Source organism: Xenopus tropicalis, chromosome 8, assembly GCF_000004195.4.
Source record: "Xenopus tropicalis strain Nigerian chromosome 8, UCB_Xtro_10.0, whole genome shotgun sequence".
Lineage (NCBI taxonomy): Eukaryota > Metazoa > Chordata > Amphibia > Anura > Pipidae > Xenopus > Xenopus tropicalis.
The window spans coordinates 67,228,235-67,254,724 of record NC_030684.2 but is presented as its reverse complement, the minus strand read 5'-3'; the positions used below and the strand labels follow the sequence as shown (position 1 = coordinate 67,254,724).

The window sequence follows — 26,490 nt, the reverse complement described above, 5'->3', positions numbered from 1 at the left end:
AATTAAATTGTGCACAATGCATGTAACAACTGGCACGCAAAGCATAGAGATAACTCTAGCAGTCCATTTTTTTCTTTTTACGAACTGCTGCATTCATAACATGGCCTCAGTCGCTGGTCATAGCCCACTGCTCCTATCTCTTCATGTGATACCAAAATATACTCCTTTAAAAAGATTATAATGGGTTAACCTTCTTTTAGCATAAAAAATTAAGTTCACCTTTACAGTCTGCTTTCTCTTGCATCGGCACTCGTTCTGGCATGGCACAAGTCCAGATCTGCACCTGCGCAGTAGTGTCTGGTGCCATGGCGTGATGTCAGCGGAATTTGGCACAAAATTTCAACATAAATAGCACACTTTTGCTTGTTTTCCTTTCCCAAGCTGGCTCTGAGTATCCAAACCTTAGCTAAGCCTTGTTCTTGATTGTTCCACTGGTTTTGACTCTTTGTCTGGTTTTTGGCCCTGAATCTTCACTGCCTGCCCTTGACCCTTTGCTTGACTCTGACGTTGCCTCTGCCTGACCTCTTGTTTTTGTATCAACCTTGGCAGTGTATAGAACCCCTGTCTTCCCTGCAGCAGAAAGTTGGGGCCCCAAAAGGGCATCGGTAAAACCAGGGTTGCCAGGGCTCTTCTATTTCACCTAAAAGGTTGTTACTAGCAGTCTATGGGCTTCCTCATATTACAGTCCATATTAACATTCTTAGCAAGTTCTCAGTTGGTCCTTATATTTTTAATATATCGGCCTTCCTATTTGTAGCCTCTTTGACCCAGACGACCAGATAGAATTTTTAGTTGCTGGCTACACTTACTCAGGCAACCAAAAAGCAGATTGTGAGGCTTTACTATTATTGATATTCTTATTATTTATTGCTTATCCTTTATCCTTATCTGTTTTTTTCAGGCCCTCTACAATTCATCTTTTATTTTGATAGCAAAAGTGCTCCTGATGTAATTAATTTCTTACCAGCACAAGTTTAAAGCTTGAGAGCTACAGAATGAAAAAACTCAAATAATTAAAATAAATAAATACATAAATATAAAGATTAGCTATGATTATTCTTGAGATTGCCTTATTATTATAGACAAAAATATATTTCAGCAAAGCTGCCAATAAGAAGATTTAAATTACAATTTACAATATAGAAGAAATCAGAAAGACACACAAGTTCTTACCTTAATAAAGTTGGCCAAACTAAAATTGACATTTCTAGATTCTTCTTGAATCTCCCCATACCTTATCGTGACATGTGGAATTATAGAAAGGAGAAGTGAGTGCAGGACATTTTGGTAAGCCTCAGGAAACCTCTGCGGTCGAGGAGTCTGTAAGGAATGTGCTACTGTTTAACTGAGAGGGAAAAAGTAACCAAAAAAATCCCAAATAACTAGCATTTTCTTAAAATACTGCTACAAATTAGTAAATGGAATACCGCAACAAAAACCTATTACAGCTGGATTTACAGGTGATGCAGCCATGACAATGTGCAAAGTTACAGCCAAATTCATTTTATGACTTAAAAATAATTTGTAAATACAGTTTTAGGTAACCCTTTATAAGTCCATTACCCGAAAAAGAAAGGATGTGGTCAGTGCAAGACCAACATGGGGATTCTAAAGAGCAACATTTTATATTATCAACAAAATGTTCAAAGGATAGAGAGAGGGAAAATAAAACCTCCTCTTCATGTAAACAATCCTCTACCCCTTAAGAAAAATTTTAGTGGCACATTCTCACCTGCAAAAGCTAAAACATGAATTGGCTTGTATAAATGAGAAAGTTACTAACAACCACAAATATTTATTTAAAGCAGTACTAGTGATGAGCGAATTTGTCCCAGCAAAAAATCCGCGAAACATGTTTGTTCACAATTTTTTTGTTGCCTGTTTTTTTTTTTTTGCCGCTCATGTCTTTTTCGTCGCCCGCGCCCATTTTGATGCGACTGTGACCGTGTCTTTTTTTTTTACGCGCAACAAATTTTTTGGTGCCGAATTTTCTCAGAAGTTTCGCAAAATAATTTGCCTATGGCGAAATGCGCAAATTCGCTGCAAATCTATGCCTGCCAAAAAAACTTGCTCATCACTAGTGCTTACTCGTGTATTTTTCTGTTTCGCTGTTACTAATACAGGTATGAGATTCATTATTCAGAGAGTTCCCATATACGGGAAGGCCATCTCCCATAGACTCTATTTAAATCAAATAATTAACATTTTTAAAAATGATTTCACTTTTTCTGTAATAATAAAACAGTACCTTGTACTTAAACCCAACTAAGATTTAATTAATCCTTATCAGAGGCAAAACAGTTCTATTGGGTACATTTAATGTTTAAATGATTTTCTATTAGACTTAAAGTATGTAGATCTAATTACAGAAATATCCCTTATTTGGAAATCCAGGTCCCAAGCATTCTGGATAACAGGACCCATACTTTTTCTCTGGTGACTCAGAGTTATGTTTGAGAATCAGCATGTAACCTACAATTAGGTTTGGAATCAATGATTTACGTTTTGTAATGATTGTTGTCCATTAAAGTAAAGCCTTTTAATGTATAAAAGGGGATCAAGACACCCTAGAGCAGTGTTTTTCAACCTTTTTTGGGCAAAGGCACACTTGTTTCATGAAAAAAATCACGAGGCACACCACCATTAGAAAATGTTAAAAAAATTTAACTCTGTGCCCAGCAGCAGTGCCCCCCTAGTACACTGGTGCCCAGCAGCAGTGCCCCCCTAGTACACTGGTGCCCAGCAGCAGTGCCCCCCTAGTACATTGGTGCCAAGAGCAGTGCCCCCCTAGTACATTGGTGCCAAGCAGCAGTGCCCCCCTAGTACATTGGTGCCAAGAGCAGTGCCCCCCTAGTACATTGGTGCCAAGAGCAGTGCCCCCCCAGTACATTGGTGCCCAGCAGCAGTGCCCCCTAGTACATTGGTGCCAAGAGCAGTGCCCCCCTAGTACATTGGTGCCCAGCAGCAGTGCCCCCCTAGTACATTGGTGCCAAGAGCAGTGCCCCCCTAGTACATTGGTGCCCAGCAGCAGTGCCCCCCAGTACATTGGTGCCAAGAGCCAGCCCCCCTAGTACATTGGTGCCCAGCAGCAGTGCCCCCATAAGTCAGTGTGCCCCGTGGCCCCCCCTAATACATTGGTGCCCAGCAGCATTTTACTTCTGCTCTTCGGCGGCTTCAGCAGCATCTTCCCCTCACGCGCGCCGCCTCTGCACTTCTGCCTACACGCGACTGCACACAGGCCCTTTTATAACGTTGCGCCCCGTGCGTACTGACGTCACCCGTACACACGGGGCGCAACCAATGACGGCCCGGATTTTATTAAAGGGTAAAAATTGAAAGTAAAAATTGCGGCCCTGCCTACGGCACACCAGGCAACATCTCGCACTAGTGTGCCGCGGAACAGTGGTTGAAAAACGCTGCCCTAGAGAGCATGCATTAGTGACTCTTCAGAGTTTTTTTGTGTCTTTTTTGAGTAATGAAATATCACTTCTTCTGAACTGGCCTCAGCTGGTGTGCTCTGCTGCCATATTACCTTGATTTTGTTCTCTTCTATCAGGAATAATGCCATAGCCTTGGCCAAAGCTTCAAAGAAGAACCACGAGTACTGAAAAAGCAATTATAAATGACGTAAGATGTTAACTCAATTGTTTGAATGTTCGTCTGTTGAATGTAAAAATGGTGTCAGCAATGATATATGCTTAAGCTTATTATACGTACTGTAGTTCTGTGATAATCACCTAAATACTTTTGCCTGTCACCCACACATAAAAAGCTGTTCAATTTTATAAAGGTTTTTAAAAATCTCATTTAGAATTTGACTGAAATTCTAAATAGAAAATTCAATGCATCCCTAGTAAATATGCATTCATGTCTATTCCACATGGCTCCCATTTTGTTAGTGGCCCAATTACAAGTAATTTATTAACTGGCACGTAGTTTTTACTGCCACAATTTTGCTAGAATTCTGAGAAAACCAGTACAGAGCAAAAGAACAGAGACAGGCAGAATATCTGCTCCACCCAAGGCTGTCAGTTGCTTCATTCTGCAGTAATATATAAAACATTCCTCTCCATTTTTAAGCCAAAAAGAAAATGTGCAGTATTTGTTTGTATGCTTACAGGTCTCCCCATACTGGGGGAAACAAAAACTGGATAGCCCAAAACATAACAGTCAAAATATGTCTTCTAACACAAAGTAAATCACTTTAAACGACACTCCATATAATTTTTATTGTTTTTTGAGCCCATGCAGGTAACTGCTAATACAACACACTACTATAATTCCATTCTTCTCACAATGACTGTGCAGGCCTGTGAGGCTTGTTTGCAACTCTGGTGAAGCATTAGATTTTTTCATTAGAAGCTGCTTCCCTTTATCCCCCCTCTGAACATTTTATTGTGTATTCCACTGCTTTCCAGGTGTTTAGTTTACCACATTTCCTTAGGCCAATGTGAACAAAAACTGTAACCTAAACTGTTGTTTCATTCAATATTTCATAATAAGTGTGACCTGGGTGTTGACTATGAAAGGTAGGTATGGTCTTGAACCCAACATTCCATTTCAGAAAGTGAAAGTATGGATTAAAAAAACTATACCCTCCCCCTCATTTGGGCTTATATAGACAAGGTGCATATGCACTGAACTTTCACAAATAAATATAAACTGACTCTGCCTCTATAGATTAAAAAGAAACCATTATAATCCGGACCGCATTGGCCCCTGATCCGCTGAAAAATCAAACCTGCCCAATAGGGATTTGGGTGATCTCAGGCCAGATGCCGGTAGGGCAGGCCCATCATTTGTGCCCATACACAGGCCGATAAGCTGCCCGTCTAAGGGACAAAAATTGGCAGCTAGAATCGGACCGTGTATGGCCACCTTTAGCCTTAGGGATGGTTAGGAAATGGTTCATCAGAGCATTATGGCTTCCTTAATGAAACCAGGCACGTTTGTGTAGAAAAATAAATATATATTTTTGGAGGTTCAGACCATGGAGGTTCAGACCATGTTTATTCACTTTTTCTACTTTTCAACTGATTGAACTCATGTCAAATAAAATGTTTTATTTTCCCTTTAAATTATACAGCTTAATACAACTGGAAAGTAAAACAACTAAGGAAGGCACTCAGATAATTATGTGTGGACATTACTGGTTTTTTTTCCAATACTATAGAGCAAAAACATGATATAATTTTAGAAATAACCATATTGATAGCACTACTACAATCTCAATTCAGCCTATGCCACATGGGCCATTTTTGGGACTTGTTGACCACTATAGTTTTATAGCACTTTACCATATCACTTTACTGCACACAGTTGGGGTGCATTATACCTAATAAAGCAAGGCATACATCCAATAATAATAATAATAATAAAAATAATAAAGATAAATGTATCATACAGCATTTCAGAACGCTATAGCCCCTGAAACAGCTGCACTCTGTTTATCACCATTAAACTGCTTCCTGTTTCTATTTTATCATTTAATTACTATGATACAAAGGAAACTGAATATCTGATCAATATTTGAACAGTGGGAGAAAATAGGCACATGTATCTGTGCACTTTTTTTAAAAGTGGAAATGTACTGCAGGTTACCTTTTAATTTTACATTTTTCACATTTCGCTGTATTCATAAAAGTTACAATATGCCCATATATGTATGTATATGTATGTATGTATGTATGTATATCTTTATTTATAAAGCGCTACTTATGTACGAACGCTGTACAGTAGAGTACATTAATACAAACAGGGTGTTAATAAGATAATAATAGATAAATACAAAGTATAACAATAAATACAGCTGGAATAAGTTAAGAGTCGAGGACACAAGAGGAAGGAGGTCCCTGCCCCGTAGAGCTTACAATCTATATGGGAGGGTAACTAACAGACACAAATAGGCAACTATAAGTGCTGTAAGTCACAGTGGGTAACACTACAATATAAGTGCCAGTTCCCAGATCAGGTGCAGTGGGAGTGCTCCAAGAGGTTGTCTTTGAGTTTAGTTTTAAAAAGACTGGGGGAGGATTCTCTCCGGAGGAAATCAGGGAGGGCATTCCAAATGTAAGGGGCAGCAAGGCAGAAAGGTTTAAGGCGGGAAACCGCAGTAGTAGTGGGGGGCGCAACCAAGCGATTGCTCTGCGAGGAACGAAGGAGTCGACCAGGAACGTACAGAGACACAAGGGAAGAGATGTAGTAAGGAGCAGAGGAATGGAGGGCTTTGAAGGTTAGGAGAAGAAGTTTGTAGGATATTCTTTGTTTAATAGGAAGCCACGATAAGGACTTTAGCAGGGGAAAAGCCTGAACTCTCCTGGATGAGAGGAGGAGAATTCTGGCAGCAGTAATTAATATAGACTGTAGGGGGGAAAGATGGGAGCTAGGGAGGCCGGTTAATAGCAGGTTGCAGTAGTCCAGTCGTGACAGGATGAGAGCATGCATGAGCAGCTTAGCTGTTGCAGTAGAAAGAAAGGGACGAATTTTGGCAATATTGCGTAAGAAAAAGTGACAGGTTTTGACAGTGGTGTTAATGTGGTTAGAAAAGGAGAGACTGGAGTCAAAGATCACCCCCAAACAACGCGCCGAATCGACGGGGTTGATGAGGGTGCCATCAGTAGAGATAGAAAAGGGGGGGGGGGGTAGGACCAGGCTTAGGCGGAAAGATCATTAGTTCAGTTTTTGTTAGGTTGAGTTTGAGGTGGCGATGGTTCATCCAGTTAGAGATAGCCAGGAGGCAGTTAGAGATTTGAGTCTCAGTTTCAACTGTTAACAAAGGGGTCGACAGATAAATTTAGATATCATCAGCATACAGATGGTATTTGAAGCCAAATGAATGGATAAGATCTCCCAAAGACAGCGTGTAAAGGGAGAACAACAACGGCCCAAGTACAGAGCCTTGGGGTACCCCCACATTAAGAGGAACTGGAGGTGAGGTTTTGTTAGCGTAGGAGACAGTGAAAGAACGGTTAGAGAGATAAGAAGAGATCCAGGATGCAGCCTGACTACGGAGACCAATCGAATGCAGAATTAGCATCAGGAGGGAGTGGTCAACCGTATCAAACGCAGCCGATAGATCTAGGAGGATAAGAATGGAAAAGTGACCTTTGGCTTTGGCAACCTGAAGATCGTTTGTAACTCTGCACAAGGCTGTTTCAGTAGAGTGCGCAGGCCGAAAACCAGATTGCAGAGGGTCTAATAAATTATGGGCATTAAGAAAGTTAGTGATACGGGAGAAGACAATATATCTTACATAATATTTAAATATAGTTTTATATAGTATTTGTATAACTATTTGATAATTTAGTTGGACAGTGATTGTGGTGGTACAGAAATGTTGTGTAGGAGTCTGTACTTACTCACTCATTATCACAGCTAAAAAATATGTTCCCCAAGTGAATAGCTTTTCAGTATCCAGTTTATGTGCACTGGGACTGATACTGACAAACATTGGTTAGATATGAAAGTTTTTGGAGCCAGCAAGTTTCTGTTTAAAATCTTAGGCTGATGGGAAACTAAATATGCATTATTTGTTGATGATATTTCTCCCTCTGAATCTCACAGGCTGGTTCATCTACCAAACATTCAGTGGGTTTAAAGGAGTGTGAGGTTTAATAGTTAGGATGCACTAAATATCCCTAAATATTTGTAAAAAAAAAAATAGTTTTCAAAAATAAGATGTGGAAATATTGTGGAAACATAGCCTTTTCTTTTAAGTTTTGGATAACACTCATCATATCATAAGCCAGTGGCATCTGGTTATGTCATCAGGAATGGACTGCACTATAACCCCACCTCCAAACACTCTTTGTATCCATGTACCCAGGGACGTCTACCTTTTGGATGATAGCATCCTGTGGATGATAACCTTACCAAACTTATTTAATGCAATGTTTACTTTCTGGGTGTCTAACTACACGGACTCCCAAATCAAACTGCACTACGTACTGTATTACAATAAGATTTTAACACTGTGTAAGTGGATATTGTATATAACTTTATATATAATGAAAACCAAAGATGAACCTAAAGGAGGTGCCCATACATGCACCAATATTATTACACGAAACAAGGTTTCAACGCTATTCGGTGGGTATATGGTGGGTTGACAAGGTGGCCGATATCGGCTAAAGCCTTGGAAAATGGTCGTCTTGTCAATCAGGCAGGACGGAAAATTTTGATCGGACACCTTTAGCACCTGAACATTGGCTGTATGTATTGGCTGTAGTATTGAATTGTTAGATGGGGTAAAGAATTCCTATTGTTTCTACCTGCATATCTGACGATTCAGCTCTTAACATTTGTGGAGCGGACAAACAATCTTTCTTTGACCAATGGTCATTATTGCAACGTGTATGGCCATTTTTTGTGTCTTACCTTACCCTGCATTACATGAACTTAAAACGGCCTCTGTGTTGTGCTCATCCAAGGGTTGTGTATTTATGCACATTTCTAGGTTCATCCTCACCATAAATATTTTGTTGGCCTGTATGGTTTTACTGATGGTGAAATCTACGTGTCTACTGTAGTATTTATAACTTTTGTTAAATGCACCACAGCTACAAAATTGTGCACATATTGTGACAACACTGCAATTACTGAAAAAGGGCTAGAAAGGGAAGCATCAGCAAAGGCTTTGGCCCTGTTAGTTGTAACAACTCATTAACGAAACAATATGTTCTGGTATAAATAATATTTGTTCTAGTGGTATATCTCCTGTTAGCTGTAATTAGCTGTAATCACAACCACACACAATGGGACAAAGTAGTGCTGAAGGTGTGGTGCACAATAATCCAGTGATGCTCATTATTATCAGACTCTCAGATAAATGTGGTTTCTCGGTTATGTGGCTCCTCAGCCAATAATAGCTAACCACACACAAATTGTAAATATTAACGTCTTTAATGGACAACTGAAATCAGAGAAACTAACATGTCCCTTCTTACTTGGCAAATACTCAACCACTCCTTTCTGCCTATTGTCTTTTCTTCGTTTTCTTCTACTTTCCATCCTGCTTTAGAAATTCCTTGGATTTTGTGCTTTAAAGCACCATGTAGTGACCCTAACTATTAGTAACAAAAAATGTAAAATACTACATTATGTGCAATGGCACCAATGAGATTTGTCACCTGTCGGTTAAATCTGTGCTACAGCGAGTGACAAAACTTCCAAAAATGACTTGCAATTGAATGACATTATGATTACCGCAAGTAAAACATAGCACTCTAAGTGATCCAACTTAATCACGCCGAAATGCATTCTTTTGTTTAAGCCGGTACGCCACGAGTGCTAATATTTACTTGCAGCGATTGTGATGCTATTCAATGGCAAGTCATTTTCAGGAGATTTGTCTGTGATAGTGCAGATTTAACCGCAGGTGACAAATCTACCTATGTGCTATCATCCTATCATTAGAGGTTTACTGCTAAGACACTGGGTCATTTCTAAAGTTCGCACAGTGCATATTTTATTCACAAATGGTTGTTTGCGCATGTTTTCCCCTTAACGCTTACATTTTGCCTTGCTGTGCCCGTCTTTCCTTTTTTTGTGAAACGCAGTGAAATGCGAATTGCGCACAAAAATTCGCAAATGAGATTGCGATTTGCATGAGTATGCCCTCTGTGCGTTTTTATTATGTGTGAATATAGCACCGATTTTCTCTTTGCGAATATAAATTCACAATTTTCGAAATCAGTTTAGCAAATATTTTTTCTGCCACTAAAGTTGTGGTACAACTGAGACTCAGAATGTGCGCATAAATATTCAGAATTTGCGAATATGCCATATTTAAAAAGCTTTAAGCAATTATGTTTGCAACAGTCTTGTCCAGCTTTATAAATATAAACACAGGCAGGGCAAATATGTTCACTGTGTCAATAATTCTGCACTGCGCAAATGTTATAAATGACCCCCAATGTGTTTACAATCTGTAGCTGTGTTATGAGGTTATGAAAGCTCTAAAAAAATGTGTAAAAAAGTAGGGGGCTAAAAAAGTAGGACTAAATCTGAAAGCTAGTTAAAAACTTTCATTTGTTTGCATTCATGTATGCACCTACGAGCAAATCTGCACAAAAAACTTCCAGTGTGCAGACAATTCATGGATCTAGGGCAGTGATCCCCAACCTTTGGCTCAGGAGAAACATGTTGCTCACCACCCCCTTTGATGTTGCCCCCAGTGGCCTCAAAGTAGGTGCCCATTTTTACATTTCTGGCTTGGAGGCAAGTTTTGGAGGCACAGAGACACAGTTTTACTCCAAGCAGAGCCTCATGCAGGGCAGCAGTCCACATGGAGCTATCATATAGCCAAGACCTATTTTCATGCTTGTGTTGCTCACCAACACTCATTACATCAGGCTGTGGCTTAAGCTGGCCATACACGTGGCGATCTGACGATGTTTCGTGCGACCATCGGTCGCACAAAACATCGTCAGATCCGCCACACACCATTCAGGGCTGAATCGGCAGGTAAGGAGGTAGAAACAATAGGATTTCTACCTCCTTCTGCCGATTCAGCGCTGAAGGGAGATTTGGGTCAGGCGCCTTCTATGGCGCCCGATCAAAATTTTCAAACTGGTCCGATCGGCGAGTCGGCCGATATCAGCAGCTTCCTGCGATATCGGTCGACTTGCCGTCATACCATACACACACCGAATATCGTACGAAATTTTGTACGATATTATCGGTGCGTGTATGGCCACCTTAAGAGTGAAAAAGGTTGGGTATCCCTGCAGTATGGTTATTCCGCACAAGGCTTGAGTAGTACAGCTGTTGGCATTCTGGTGTGGGTTTAATGAATAATTCCCAAAGTTCTGAGAGATGGCTGGCTTATCTGATTTTCCATTGTGATAACATCAATGCAAAGATAATGATTGTGAGGAGGCTGTATGCTCTATCTTTGTTGGCTAGTTGACTTTAGAATGATATAGTTCAAAATGCTTGTTCAGGGGTCCCCAAAGGACCGCTCAAAAATTCTGCCAGAAAAAAAAATATTTGCTGCATCTGAAAGGAATGCCAACATTTTCTTTGATGAATAAGTTCTGTTTAAGTTTTGATGCAATTATTACTATTAGTAGTAGTAGTATTATAATGATGTGGTAAACTAAGCATTGCATGATGGGGATCATTTACAATGTACAGAACAATGCAAACAATGTGTGTAATCTGCCATGTCTTTGCACTTTTATCCCCGGATTGCAGGTAGATAAATAGCCACAGGCAATTGTGCTCCAAAACAGAGCACATAGACAAAGATTCCCCTGAAGTGTGCTGCCTACATTTGGCAAGTAGGCGTTCCCCTCCCGCACCACAACTTGCATGTCATTAAGTTGTGCAAGTTAGGGAGCATCCATTAAATCCATTATTTATCCAGCTTGAGGAGCAGCCAGAGGTCTGGATAAAACTGTTTTAAATGAGCACAAAAGGGGTCTAAGTAAATGACCCATATTGTTTTACCAACTGCGTTTTTTGTTAATAGTTTGCAATGCAATTTCTGTTTGTATTGCTCAAGAAGCATTCAACAGGATTATACATAAAAAACTAATGTTGCAATTATGCTTTTAATAATAACAAATACATACTGATCATATTGATTCGCTTTTACCTTCAATAACTTGTTTATTGCCAGAAAATCTGCAGACTGTTTCAGCACTGTTATCATTGTGATTGCAAGGATTTCATGCATGGGCCTTGAATTCGAGGAACTTGATTTCTCTATTCTAAAGACATACTAGAAAAAAGAACAAAATAATAAAATGTGGGTAAGCACTTACATGTCTTAGAACTGCAGTCTTAGATTATTTATCACCAACTTACAATGAATGTGAAATAAGCAAAATATCTACCTAGAAGGGAGCCAGACAATGGGAGTGAATATGTTTAGGTTTAAGACATAAAAATACTAAACACCTTTTTTGGTCAATTTAGTGAGGCAGAAAACTTCTAAATGGAGGCTTTAGTTCATTGCACTATGGTTGCCACCTGGTTTTTCAAAGGGGCTGTCCGGTTCAAAACTTTTCCCCGCAAGAAGGGTTATTGTGTCTGAAGGAGGCAACAACCCAGGCCCTGATGCCATCACGCCAAAAACATCATTGCTCCCTAATTTCATCTTGTGCACTGTTACAGTCATCATGCCGCCCCCTTTCCCAGGTTGGCAACCCTAAAGTAAAGCTCTGCCAAAGCTGTAGGACTTTGCAAAACTTTTTTGCCATTGCAATAGTAAAACAAAAAACAATAAATTCCACAATGTTTACATGTAAAATCTGTACTCACTCACTACCAATCTGCAGAGAACCGGTAAACACAAAGGATCGCTTTAAGTGCAAATGTGCATGCCCGGGCCAAATTCACTGGTATAGGATTGACCCATTTGGCTGCTGGGAAGGGGCACAGGGATAGTGCTCCCTGCTTCTGATGTCTGCATTACCAAGGTGGATTCTCCAGGCCTAATGTTCATTAGGGTAACTAGGTACTTTGCTATGAGAAAAGTAGGACTTTGCAAAAGATGAACACTCTCTTTAAGGTTAGTTTCAGCATAACATCTGAATTTCATGAGAAACCATCAGCTGAACAGAACTGATTTAAAATATCACAGCAACACTCGCCTGACTGGCACTGACTGGTTGCCATTTACTTTGTAATAGCTAGTTACTCTAAGCCTGGGATCTCAGCACTTTATAACAATGGGGTTTGGCTTGTTCCTAAAGGAAGAAGCAGCTAAGGCTATGGCAGACAGGGGGGGCTGGATGTCAGAATGGCTTGCTAAATGCATTACAACACATAATTCACTGAAAGGGGTCCATGCCCAAAAATGTTTTCTTGCATAAAATGGGATCCAAAGTAACTCTCCAATGCACATTAATTCAAATAACTTTAAATAAAGTTATTCGTAAATGTAATTGCATTTGAAAGCATAATCTTTTGGTTTTAGTGTCAATTTTCTTCACCTGCTTGGAGATATCACTAGTTTACAAACTTTTAGACTTGATAAGTGATTTCCTCAGCTAAACAGGTGAAACAGTCAATAATCCCAGATTTATTAATATGTATAAATAAGATCTGCCATAGTATGATTAACTTGCCTTTAAGTAGGAGCGCAGGTAATGATCTAAACCTTCTTCATGGCATTTCGACACAATGTGAAGGAGAACCCTGCAGAAAGCAATACAAAAAATATATTATTTAAGGAAAGAATCCCTAACCCTGCAAACCAAAACAGTTACAATTACAGAGGTGAGTAGAAACTAACATTTAGGAACCTAAAAGATAGAATTTCACAATACTATGGGGCAGATTTTTCGAATCCCGAATGGGAAAAGTTTGGATTGAATACGAAAATTTATGAAGATCGCAAATATCACAAAAATGCTTATGAAAAAATCATATTAGTCACAATAATATCATATCGGCGATCCGAAAGTCACAAAATTTTTATATCAAATGATTGCAAACGGTGGCAAAACCGATCCGTTTTTTTGCGCCAAAAATACGAAAAAGTCGTGCAAGCGTTGAAAAAGTCACGAAAGCACCGAAAAAGTCACACAAGCGTTGAAAAAGTCGTGCAAGGTACGAAAAAGTTGCGGAAAATACGATTTGACCAATTGAACAAACGCTCGGAGCGTTCGTGGATAAGTAAATGTGCCCCTATGACAATGATTTATTATCAGTCTGTGTTTTTTATTTATACCTTAATATTTATAAAGCTCTTTTGTACACTGCAAACATATATAAGAACTCTGTCAAACACATTTTGAATAAAATACATTTTGTAAAAAAAAAAACATATTAAACTGCTAAGCATTCCTAATTGTATGCTGCCTGCCCTGACTCCTTTCCTGCCATGAATACAATTCTGTCTATCCTTGTCTGCACCATGCTTTTGGATCAAACTCTGCTATGTTCAGCTTCTCTCTGACGGTCCGATGCAGTTCTGGGGCCCGAAAATGGTTTAGTTGAAGACTAGTCCCAGCAGGGCTCTCCTTAGGCCATTACGCCGTCTAATTGTCTACAATAAAGTTTCTTTGTTTTTATCTACTACTGCCTGCTTGAGGGAACTGTGAGTGCCTGCCATATGTATTGAAGGGCTCTCCTGCTCACTAAAGAGTGTGATCTTTTAAAAATTCCCCAGGGTTTCTGACGCACAGATTGTAACAATCCCTTTGGATTCCCAGTCCGAGATTTAGTAAATCTGGCCCTAATGGTACTATAAATTTTATTATCCATTTCACCCCCACAATTGTATTTTCATTCTGGGTACTAGAATATTATAAAGTACAAGATGAACTTTAATTGAAGACAAATTCTTTGGAGTCATAAGTTTCTTGTCTGATAACACAAAGTTTCCTCTTGCAGGCAACTTGGCGTGGCTTCGGAAAAACAAAGCGACACGTATGCCTTTCCACTGGCGATTCACTTTGTTGCTGGTGGAAAGGCTTTCTGGTAGTAGAGATTTATTGTGGTTATCTAATTACCCTAAGGGGCCTGTTTATTATGCTGTGTTAAAAATGGCGACAAAAAGTTGCCACGTGTCAGCAGGCTTCACCATGTAAAAGCAGCGTAATTTTTTTAGTGTTTTCTAATCAATTATACTTGTGCATATAATATGTCCTTTTCTTGTCGTATTATACATTGTTTTTGCCACCTGCCCAGTAAAAATCATGCTCCAGTAAGATTTTTGTATGCACGCTGTATGTACACTGTATGTATACTACAACCAAACCTAAAAATGAGTAAACTGAAAGGAATGAGTTACTGCCCAGTGTGAATAAATGACCCATGAAAGACTAAGGGGCTGATTTACTAAGACACGATTTCGAATCTGAATTGGAAAAATTCCGATTGAAAACGAACATTTTGCGACTTTTTCGTATTTTTTGCGATTTTTTCGGCGTCTTTACGATTTTTGTGTAAAAACGTGAGTTTTTCAGCGTCTTTACGAAAGTTGCGCAAAGTCGCGATTTTTTCGTAGCGTTAACACTTGCGCGCAAAGTCGCGCCTTTTTCGTAGCGTTAAAAGTTAAAAGGCGCAACGTTTCGCGCAAGTTTTAACGCTACGAAAAAATCGCGACTTTGCGCAACTTTCGTAAAGACGCCGAAAAACTCGCGTTTTTACGCAAAAATCGTAAAGACGCCGAAAAACTCGCGTTTTTACGCAAAAATCGTAAAGACGCCGAAAAAAATCGCAAAAATTACCGATCATTACGATCATGTTCGTGGGTTAGTAAATGTGCCCCTAAGTATATATGTTAAAACATTCCTGAATTTTCCACTAATAAGGAGATCACTGAACAAAAGTACAATGAAAGGACATGTTTTAAGTTGTTGAGTGCATACTTACAGAGTGCAATTTAAGGCTACCTCATCCTCATGGGAAACTGTAGTTAGGACCTGAAAAAGCTGTGTGAGAATCACAGGCAAAAACTGAATCATCACTGGGACCTCCATGGCATGCAAGCACTACGGGAAAAAGGATTAAAATAGGAGTTATATAAAAATATACCACAAGATGGCACTGGTATGTCAATTATCAGGCCTAACTACATAAAAACAAATTTCAAACAAAAGTTAAACTGTATCTGTACGTTGTAGCCACTAAATGTTATACAGTGATGTAACTATAGAGGAACAAAACAATTTTTCAGTGTGAATGAAATGTATAACCCACTCCAGATACCTTGTGCTTCGGTTTAAACAAAAAAAATACTTAACTCTGGAGCGCCCTCCTCTGTCCAGACTTCCCAGATGAAGTCTTATGGGGTAAAATAAAATAAATAATAAAAAAAAAAAAAAATAGCGTAATACAGTAATATGATATTAATAATCACCCCTCTAAAACGTGTTTATATCTAAAACAAATCTAGTGAACACCGCTACTAAATTTACTTCACTTTTCTGTGAAAACACATAAATACAATCCACCGCAAAATGTTTAAAGTTCGTGTCTGTTTAAATAAGTGAATTTCCGTGACTTCTTTTCATCCTTAGCCAATTGTGCATATACTTACAGACCAACACTGTGGTCTTGGAGCTTGTAACAAATTCCCTCGTGGTTGAACTATAACTCCCAACTTCTCTTTTTCCACTTTCTCCTGCTGCTGGACAAATATACAACTGACATGTGTAAAATCCTAAAACTTTATTCTAAAACATATTAAAAGTTTAAACTCACAAACGCCATAAAAATTGCGCCCATCGGGAGTCCTTTTGTAAACAGCGTCAGATCCTTGCTTGCTTATCAGTCTCTTTATGCGATCTGCAGTACTCGCTTTGATCCTGGCTTGCAAATCTCTCCGTTCGCGCTCTCCCTTTGGCGTCTCTCTCCACCGCTCTTTTGCGGTGGATTGTATTTATGTGTTTTCACAGAAAAGTGAAGTAAATTTAGTAGCGGTGTTCACTAGATTTGTTTTAGATATAAACACGTTTTAGAGGGGTGATTATTAATATCTCATTACTGTATTACGCTATTTTTTTTTATTTTTATTTATTTTATTTTACCCCATAAGACCTCATCTGGGAAGTCTGGACAGAGGAGGGCGCTCCAGAGTTAAGTATTTTTTTTGTTTAAACTATAGAGGAAGCTTTCTTTATTGGACTTTCCCCCAGTGCAAATATGCATGCGCACACGCAAGTGGATAAGGAGGGGGGGGAGCCCAGCCCCTAAACATCCTTTGAGGGGGAGCCCAGCACTACTTTGTTATGCCACTGTTGTTATATGCATATACAGTATACAGTATACAGTACACAAGAGCCATGAGTGTCCTGTAAATTATATCCTAATAAACAGTTTTTAAAGATCTCAGTGCTTCATGATGTAATTCCTGTCACTTGACTCACTGAAACTTGTGTCTTATAATAATGTATCCTCTGTTGTAAAATATGAGGATATTAGAAGTCAACTCGGAGTTCCATGAGCTGTATAAAAGCACTTGGCCTTCAGCCTTGTGTTATTGTATGATCATGGAACTCCTTATATTTTACAATGGGGGTACATTATTCACTATATATTGTTCAAGCTCTCTGTTACCAGGCCGCTGGCTGTGTAACTGTACTAAAACAAATATACAGAGAGGAAACAAAACATCCCATCCCATCTGTACCAGAACCTTTAAAATAGAATTAGTAATTTTTACTACAAAACAATTGTTATGTACCCCCATTTCTTTTCTCTGACAGCTTGTGTACATGTCTTTTAGTCACAGACTTTGAAGTACACACCAACATTGTAGTAGGAAACCAAGGTAAAATGCTTCTTAACTGTTTTGTACCTTTAAGTATTTAACCATTTCCCCAGGAAGATCTTTGGATCCAGACTGAACAAGTTGGCAGTAGTTAAAAAAGTTGTGCAGATGCAAATCCTGCAATGAAAATAAAGATACCCTTGATGACTTCAATGCACAAACATATAACATAAGATATATCATTGCATTATTTAGGTGCTTAAGTGCTGTATTATCCCATTCAAGGGAAAATTATGCTGCAGATTAAATATGTAATAAGTATGTAATCATCAATCACTTTGACCCCAGGAAGACTAAGCTGCTAAAAGTCTTAATCAATATCATTAAAGAAAAATAATAATTAGATGCACAATTTATTATAAAAATGTGGACAAACAGGCCCTCAGCCAGTCAGGCATTTACTAGATGCTGCATGTAGGGCCAAAAAGGACATACAATTTCAGGTCCATAAAATGGCACTTTGACTACTGGAACTTGCAGTTGACCTGTCCCCATTCTCTTTAAATCCAGCACTGTCCTCTTGCCACAACATACCTGCCCTTTAGATTTGTAGATAAGGATGAATTTTAGATTTTTTGATTTTTAGATAAGGATGAATTATATCTTAGTTGGGATCAAGTATAAGGTACAGTTTTATTAATAGAGAGAAAAAGGAAATCATGTTGAACATGGCCTAGAACATAATATTTGTAATTGGATAGAAAACTGGCTGAAGGATAGAGTACAAAGAGTGGTGGTAAATGGAACATTTTCTAATTGGGCCAGTGTGGTTAGTGGAGTACCGCAGGGGTCAGTCCTTGGTCCTTTGCTTTTTAACTTGTTTATTAATGACCTGGAGGTGGGCATAGACAGTACTGTTTCTATTTTTGCTGATGACACTAAATTGTGCAAAACTATAAGTTCCATGCAGGATGCTGCCGCTTTGCAGAGCGATTTGACAAAATTGGAAAACTGGGCAGCTAACTGGAAAATGAGGTTCAATGTTGACAAGTGCAAAGTTATGCACTTTGGTAGGAATAATATAAACGCAAACTATCTACTGAATGGTAGTGTGTTGGGGGTTTCCTTAATTGAGAAGGATCTAGGGGTTTTTGTAGATCACAAGTTGTCCAATTCCAGGCAGTGTCATTCTGTGGCTACTACAGCAAATAAAGTGCTGTCTTGTATAAAAAAGGGCATTGACTCAAGGGATGAGAACATATTTTTGCCGCTTTATAGGTCCCTGGTAAGGCCTCACCTTGAGTATGCAGTGCAGTTTTGGGCTCCAGTCCTTAAGAAAGATATTAATGAGCTGGAGAGAGTGCAGAGACGTGCAACTAAACTGGTAAAGGGGATGGAAGATTTAAGCTATGAGGTTAGACTGTCGAGGTTGGGGTTGTTTTCTCTGGAAAAGAGGCGCTTGCGAGGGGACATGATTACTCTGTACAAGTACATTAGAGGGGATTATAGGCAGTTGGGGGATGTTTTTTTTTCCCATAAAAACAATCAGCGCACCAGAGGCCACCCCTATAGATTAGAGGAACAGAGCTTCCATTTGAAGCAGCGTCTGTGGTTTTTCACGGTGAGGGCAGTGAGGCTGTGGAATGCCCTTCCTAGTGATGTGGTAATGGCAGACTCTGTTAATGCCTTTAAGAGGGGCCTGGATGAGTTTTTGAACAAGCAGAATATCCAGGGCTATTGTGATACTAATATCTACAGTTAGTATTACTGGTTGTGTATATATATAGTTTATGTATGTGAGTGTATAGATTGGTTAGTATAGGTTGTGTGCTGGGTTTACTCGGGTGGGTTGAACTTGATGGACAATGGTCTTTTTTCAACCCTATGTAACTATGAAAAATTAGAATCATTTGCTTATAATGGAGTCTATGGGAAATGGTCTTTCTGTAATTCAGAACTTTCTGGATAATGGGTATCTGGATAAGGGGTCTGATACCTGTACTGAGGAAGCAGACCTTGCTATTGCAGGGGGCCAGGATGTTTGCTTTCAAAAAGGTGACCTGTAAAAGCTACCTAAAAATTTGAATAAAAAATTTTGGCAGCTAAAAACTGCTGCGTTTCAAGCAACTTTCTTAATTTTATTAATAGCATTCTAGATTTGAAAGCCTTATTGAAAAAGAATGCAACAATGAGTGAATGCTGAAAAAAAACTCACTTAAGTTTTGCTGCAATTTTTTGGTGCCTCAAATTCGAAAATCAGCTTCATGTATTGTATCAGCGTTAGGTTTCAATTCATAACAATATTTCATGCTAACCAGCTTGTTATCTCCTCTTACAGCTTGTCTGTTTGAGTTAAATGTCCCTATCTTTTTACCTATGCCCAGAAACACTAATAAATGATATACTACAGGGTATGCAAGTTTCTCTACAGCAAGTTCTAAGCTGTTAGAAATGGAATAATCTCTATATTTACCTGAGTATAAACTGTTGACTTTAGGTGGCTTCTGATTTTAAAGAGTGGCTTTGCCCCATCAACCCATTTAATATCACCGCCAACCTGGTTTCAAAAGGAACAAATACAAGATAGTTACAATGAAAGAGATTATATTTAAAAAAAAACAAATGAATGAATGGCTGCACTTCCTATAGCTCTATCCACACCAGCAGTCAGATATAAAGCATATAAAATTAATGGGGTTTATTAAACAATGCAGGGTTCTTTGTCACAAAAGGTTGCTGAAGGCCCTTGCTCTTGGATTATCTCTTAGTTTAGCTGTTGGTTTATTATCCACATTGGATATAAAGGAGGTCTGTAGGGCGCAGAAGCCATAAACACACATATATACATACTGTATACACTGCTCAAAAAAAATAAAGGGCACACTCAAAATTAAAGTGGAAAAAAACACTACAGGCTGATCCAAATTTGATGTAATGTCCTTAAAACAAGTCAAAATGAGTCTCAGTAGTGTGTGTGGCCTCCACGTGCCTGTATGACCTCCCAACAATGCCCAGGCATGCTCATGATGAGTTGGCGGATGGTCTCCTGAGGGATCTCCTCCCAGACCTGGGCAGTCTGTGGTGCAACGTGGTGTTGGTGGATGGAGCAAGACATGATGTCCCAGATGTGCTCAGTTGGATTCAGGTCTGGGGAAAGGGTGGGCCAGTCCATAGCATCAATGCCTTCGTCTTGCAGGAACTGCTGAAACACTGCAGCCACATGAGGTCTAGGATTGTCTTGCATTAGGAGGAACCCAGGGCCAACTGCACCAGCATATGGTCTCACAAGGGGTCTGAAGATCTCATCTCGTTATCTAATGGCATACAGGCTACCTCTGGTGAGCACATGGAGGGCTGTGCAGCCCCCCAAAGAAATGCCCCCCCCACACCATTACAGACCCACTGCCAAACCGGTCATGCTGGAGGATGTTGCAGGCAGCAGAACGTTCTCCATGGAGACTCCAGACTCTGTCACGTCTGTCACATGTGCTCATTGTGAACCTGATTTCATCTGTGAAGAGCACAGGGCACCAGTGGTGAATTTGCCAATCTTTGTATTCTCTGGCAAATGCCAAACGTCCTGCACGGTGTTGGGCAGTAAGCACAACCCCCACCTGTGGACATTGGGCCCTCATACCACCCTCATGGAGTCTGTTTCTGACCGTTTGAGCAGATACATGCACATTTGTGGCCCGCTGGAGGTCATTTTGCAGGGCTCTGGCAGTGCTCCTGCTGCTGGGTTGCTGCCCTCCTAAGGCCTCCTCCACGTATTTAATAAGAATAAGTATTTAATAATAATATTTCATTCATTCAGATCTAGGATGTCTTATTTTTGTGTTCCCTTTATTTTTTTGAGCAGTGTATATTTTTACATTGCGAAGTTGTATTTAAACAACTGCCACTTGACTTGTATAAAAATATACTAAAATATGACAATGGCATACAGCAAATTTACCTTTTTTGCATCAGGATTACAGCAGCTCAGATAACCAGCAGGGAGGTTGGCTGAAACAGGTAACTGTTGCTCAGAAGTCATAATCCGGCCATCCTTCAACAATGGAACCCAGCTGTAGCCAACTAGGGAAGGGGCAAATAAATTAGTGCAGTTTACTGCTATCATACAACATTCATTACTTGGTGGAAAAGTAAATTTTGGTACTCATTTCTCGCCATGAAAACTGCTTCTGCAATATAAGTACTGATTGTTTTTGATTGACTTAAAACAACTGTTCATCTGAACCATTTCTTGGCTTGAAATTCATCCCTCTATTACAGGCACCTTGGAAAAAATAGCTTATGTTTTTGAAACTACAGCTCCTGTAATGTACTGCAAGTTACCACTGCAACTTGGTAGGGCATATTATCTAATATCCTTATTAGAAATGGTGCAAACTTTCCCTAGTGCACTGGCAATGTACATTTTATATTGCCACTTTTTCTAGCACCTTTATATATACAGACTCTCTGAAATATCTCTTCTTTTATATTGCTATATTATATTGCCAATCCAATATGACAGAGCTTGTTGTTAGATATATGTCATAATGGCTGGCAGCATACCTGGTGTTTCAGGATTCTCGTTCTTCTTGCTACTCCCCTTAGCACTGATATCACAGCTGACATGGTAGAAGGTGAATAACAAATGGTGCTTTTGGTGAAGGTGCAGAGGTAGCTCGAGTTTTATCTGAAACAGAAATCTGGTTTTAGGGTTAACATTCCTTTTTAAGCTAATGTCACACTTAAGTTTTCTTCACTGATGGAGAAAAGGCTATAAGGCAATGCTTTAATGCCAGATTCCACCCATGCCCTCAGTCTGTAGAATGAATGGCAAATGCCTGTCATTGTACATACGGGTGAATTTTAGAGCATTTCAGTGATATGGGCAGGTTCAAATAGAAAATGGCTGTGCCTACCTCATCATAGAACTCTGGGCTCTGATTATGGTGCAAGACAACAGCATAGGCATTTCTGGTGAAAACAGGTACACCGGGCTTTCCATAAATGCACTGCAACAATAAACAGATTTCTAGTGTTAATTTATAAGGGTTGCATTCATTAGGATGATAAAAAATGAACTAATAGTTAAAAAATATTGTTGTTATTATTTTCCTTTTTGACTTTCGCTGTTAGCAAGAACCAAGCAGGTAGCTTCAACTAGACAATACAGACTAAAATGGTCACTTTAGTTAATGGGCATGTCGGAATTTTAAACGTTTGTTTCAGGATAAGCTTGGTCCTATGATAACTAAAAGATCTTAACATGTATGACCAGCTTTAGCCAGCATTTTATCTGTAGGCTCCGCTCCAGATCTGCTCCCTTCTGCCTCTCATTAAAGCTGTATTGACTATCACAGCTTCCACCTGTACACTGCATTCAAGCAATTCAAGGCAAAAGTCAACACTGACCATTGCTGCGGATTGCAGTATGGAACATGGAAACTTTTTAGCAGTTGAAATTCTGTTGAATGTGTTGGAACCCATGCAAGTTTTTATGATCTGTCACCAACAGTCCTGTGTGCCTACATGATACAGAGGTGTGAAGTAATTGCATAGTGCATATAGTATGAACTAAAGTGCTTACTTGCACAAATGGTTTCACGTTACTTAGTTGGCCAGTATATAAGGGTTCTGCAAATATGTATGCATGGATAATTCAGTAAACTTGGTAAAAGTCTGCTCAGATCATCAATCACTGCTACCCGCATTTAATATTTATGAACTAGAGGGAAAGATAATGGATCTACAAACCTTCAGAGCTTGGCAGTCAGGCTCATCGGAATCTCTGAACTCAATCAGGACTGCAATGTTCCTGGCCTGTAAAACAGCGATCAACCAAAACAAATCATAATAAGAAATTAATTCAGTTTAGGCTATATTTATGCAGTTATTGAAATGGCTCACCTTGGCAAATGTTTTCTGGTTATCATATTTCAAATGCAGAGGATAGACGTAAAAGTGGTTTTTGTAGCTAGTGAATGGATAACAGTATTTTGTTATTTCGGGCACAAACTCTTCTACCTCAACAGCAATCCCAGGGCTTTCTGTGTTGTATGGCTTTATAGGAACATAGGAAGATGTGACACAGTCTGAAAAATAAAACACATTGTATTTCTCAATAACACAGTAACACGTTAACATGGTAAGAAAATGCCTGACTGCTAGTATCTAGAGGCATTACAATTTCAGAATTGTTATTTAAATAACAGAGCAGCATGTTTAAATTAGATTTTTAAATACACTTTTTAGTACTTATGCATACACAGGTACGGGATCCATTATCCAGAAACCCGTTATTCAGAAAACTCCAAATCAGGAAGGCCATCTACCTCAATTTTAATCGAATCATTCAAATTTCTTCACTGTAATATGAAAACAGTACCTTGTACTTGATCCCAACTAAGATATAATTAATCCTTAAAAAAGGCAAACCAATTCTATTGGGTTTATTTAATGTTTAAATAATTTCTAGTTATAGTCTAGTTAAATAACAGAAAGAACCTTTATCCAGAAAGCCCAAGGATCTGAGCATTCTGAATAACAGGCCCTATATCTGTACTGATATAAAACATGCATCAGCCTGTTTGGATTATGAGCTTTCTTGCAGACACCACAGCATAGACTATGGTCCAGGAATGCTGAATGGAAAATATTGCCGGGTAGACAGAGGTTTATGTATTATCGACTATTTCAAAGTGGTTGCTAGCTCTACAGGGTTACTGATGGTGAGCAGGGGCTCACTGACTTTATCTAGTACTTAGATGCGCTCTCTCAGCAGCTGGTAAATGGTGCTAAGTTTTAATAGGGGGGCAGCTTAAACAAACTTGGTATTTAAGTATTTTATATGATGACAATCTTCAAGTTACTGTGACTTAGCAAAATAGGGTAGTTTAGTAGAAACACTGTATTTGCACCTGGACAAACCGTATTTACTATTACTGCCTTCGGTAAATAATGAGGTCTTTTATGATCCTGGGTGGCCTTGCTTATTTACACTGAAAAGAATGAGGAGAATTTGATGGGGTACAGCAATGCAGTGGTTTGTCTTATGCCTACCAAGATATTTGCCTGTAAAGCATGGATTTCAAGAGCAGTATAAAATTAAAGTCTTCCCTGAGCTTGATGAAACTGCTCATGTAATACAGGTATGGGACCTGTTATCCAGAATCCTTGGGACCTGGGGTTTTCCTGATAAGGCATCTTTCTGTAATTTGGATCTCCATAACTTTGTTAAATAAATTTGTTAAAAACCATTGCAATATAGAATAAACCCAATAAGATTGCTTTGCCTCTAATAACGATTAATTATATCTTAGTTAGGATCAAGTACAAGGTACTGTTTTATAATTACAGAGAAAAAGGAAATCATTTAAAAAAAATATAATTATTTGCTTACAATTGAGTCTATGGGAGATGGCCTTTCTGTAATTCGGAACTTTCTAGATGATGGGTTTCCGGATAAGGGATCCCATACCTGTACAACATATTTCAGCTCTAATCAGGTTATTAAAACTGTTACATTTTATACATACAGTATCCTAAAAAAAGAGAAGACATACTTTTGGCATTTTAATCTGTGCCCCATTAATGTATATTTTATTGAAAATATATTTATCAGTGCTGGTAATTATGTTTTTTTCAAATGATGAGATACAACTGCACATGGGAACTTGGTGAACTTTAGCATATTGTAGGTCACTGAAAAAAATAGCTAAGGCTGGTAAGGAGGAAATGTCTGCAAGATGAACATATTACTATAAATAGTTATTTATTTTTTTTGCTGTAAAAACATAAACCAGAAGTCCACAAAATATTCCATTATGCTGCATATGTAATGGCCAAAGAATAACACCCCGGCAGTTTCCAAAATTCAACTCCCATCATTCCTTACCAGTCACAGAATATTGGGAACTGTGGGTTAACACAAAATAGTAAGCACAATGTTAAAGACTCCTCATTAACACAGCTTTATTAATCATTTTGTTTGCTTTGTTATAAAATTGGAATAACAGTTATTTGTTCAATCAATAAACATGATAATTAAACTGTAAATGTATGTTTTGAAGGTCGCCTGTTTACAAGACATGAAATCGGAAACTGAATGGGAAAATGTGCCCTATTTACAGTGGCTTGCAAAAGTATTCGGCCCCCTTGAACTTTTCCACATTTTGTCACATTACAGCCACAAACATGAATCAATTTTATTGGAATTCCACATGAAAGACCAATACAAAGTGGTGTACACGTGAGAAGTGGAACGAAAATCATACATGATTCCAAACATTTTTTACAAATAAATAACTGCAAAGTGGGGTGTGCGTAATTATTCAGCCCCCTTTGGTCTGAGTGCAGTCAGTTGCCCAAAGACATTGCCTGATGAGTGCTAATGACTAAATAGAGTGCTCCTGTGTGTAATCTAATGTCTGTACAAATACAGCTGCTCTGTGACGGCCTCAGAGGTTGTCTAAGAGAATATTGGGAGCAACAACACCATGAAGTCCAAGGACACACCAGACAGGTCAGGGATAAAGTTATTGAGAAATTTAAAGCAGGCTTAGGCTACAAAAAGATTTCCGAAGCCTTGAACATCCCACGGAGCACTGTTCATGCGATCATTCAGAAATGGAAGGAGTGTTGCACAACTGTAAACCTACCAAGACAAGGCCGTCCACCTAAACTCACAGGCCGAGAGTGCTGATCAGAAATGCAGCCAAGAGGCCCATGGTGACTCTGGACGAGCTGCAGAGATCTACAGCTCAGGTGGGGGAATCTGCCCATAGGACAACTATTAGTCGTGCACTGCACAAAGTTGGCCTTTATGGAAGAGTGGCAAGAAGAAAGCCATTGTTAATAGAAAACCATAAGAAGTCCCGTTTGCAGTTTGCCACAAGCCAAGTGGGGGACACAGCAAACATGTGGAAGAAGGTGCTCTGGTCAGATTAGACCAAAATGCAAAACGCAATGTGTGGCGGAAAACTAAAAGTGCACATCACTCTGAACACACCATCCCCACTGTCAAATATGGTGGTGACAGCATCATGCTCTGGGGGTGCTTCTCTTCAGCAGGGACAGGGAAGCTGGTCAGAGTTGATGGGAAGATGGTTGGAGCCAAATACAGGGCAATCTTGGAAGAAAACCTCTTGGAGTCTGCAAAAGACTTGAGACTGGGGCGGAGGTTCACCTTCCAGCAGGACAACGACCCTAAACATAAAGCCAGGGCAACAATGGAATGGTTTAAAACAAAACATATCCATGTGCTGGAATGGCCCAGTTACAGTCCAGATCTAAATCCAATGGAGAATCTGTGGCAAGATCTGAAAACT

At 39.2% G+C, this 26,490-nt stretch overlaps 1 protein-coding gene across 2 annotated transcripts in view; it reads right to left on the bottom strand.

Moving 5' to 3' along the window:
• The window catches only part of dock11 (dedicator of cytokinesis 11), a 146,791-nt gene that overhangs the window by 73,089 nt on the left and 47,212 nt on the right, over nt 1-26,490 (bottom strand). For both annotated transcript variants that reach the window (XM_031891416.1, XM_031891417.1), the window contains exons 17-28: nt 23,072-23,256; nt 22,919-22,984; nt 22,084-22,176; nt 21,731-21,854; nt 21,126-21,247; nt 19,644-19,727; nt 17,258-17,347; nt 15,331-15,449; nt 13,077-13,146; nt 11,600-11,725; nt 3,533-3,604; nt 1,174-1,320 (exon numbers count right to left, since the gene is read on the bottom strand). In XM_031891416.1, the coding sequence (XP_031747276.1) occupies nt 1,174-1,320; nt 3,533-3,604; nt 11,600-11,725; nt 13,077-13,146; nt 15,331-15,449; nt 17,258-17,347; nt 19,644-19,727; nt 21,126-21,247; nt 21,731-21,854; nt 22,084-22,176; nt 22,919-22,984; nt 23,072-23,256 (1,298 nt within the window). The remainder of the gene's footprint in view (nt 1-1,173; nt 1,321-3,532; nt 3,605-11,599; nt 11,726-13,076; nt 13,147-15,330; nt 15,450-17,257; nt 17,348-19,643; nt 19,728-21,125; nt 21,248-21,730; nt 21,855-22,083; nt 22,177-22,918; nt 22,985-23,071; nt 23,257-26,490) is intronic.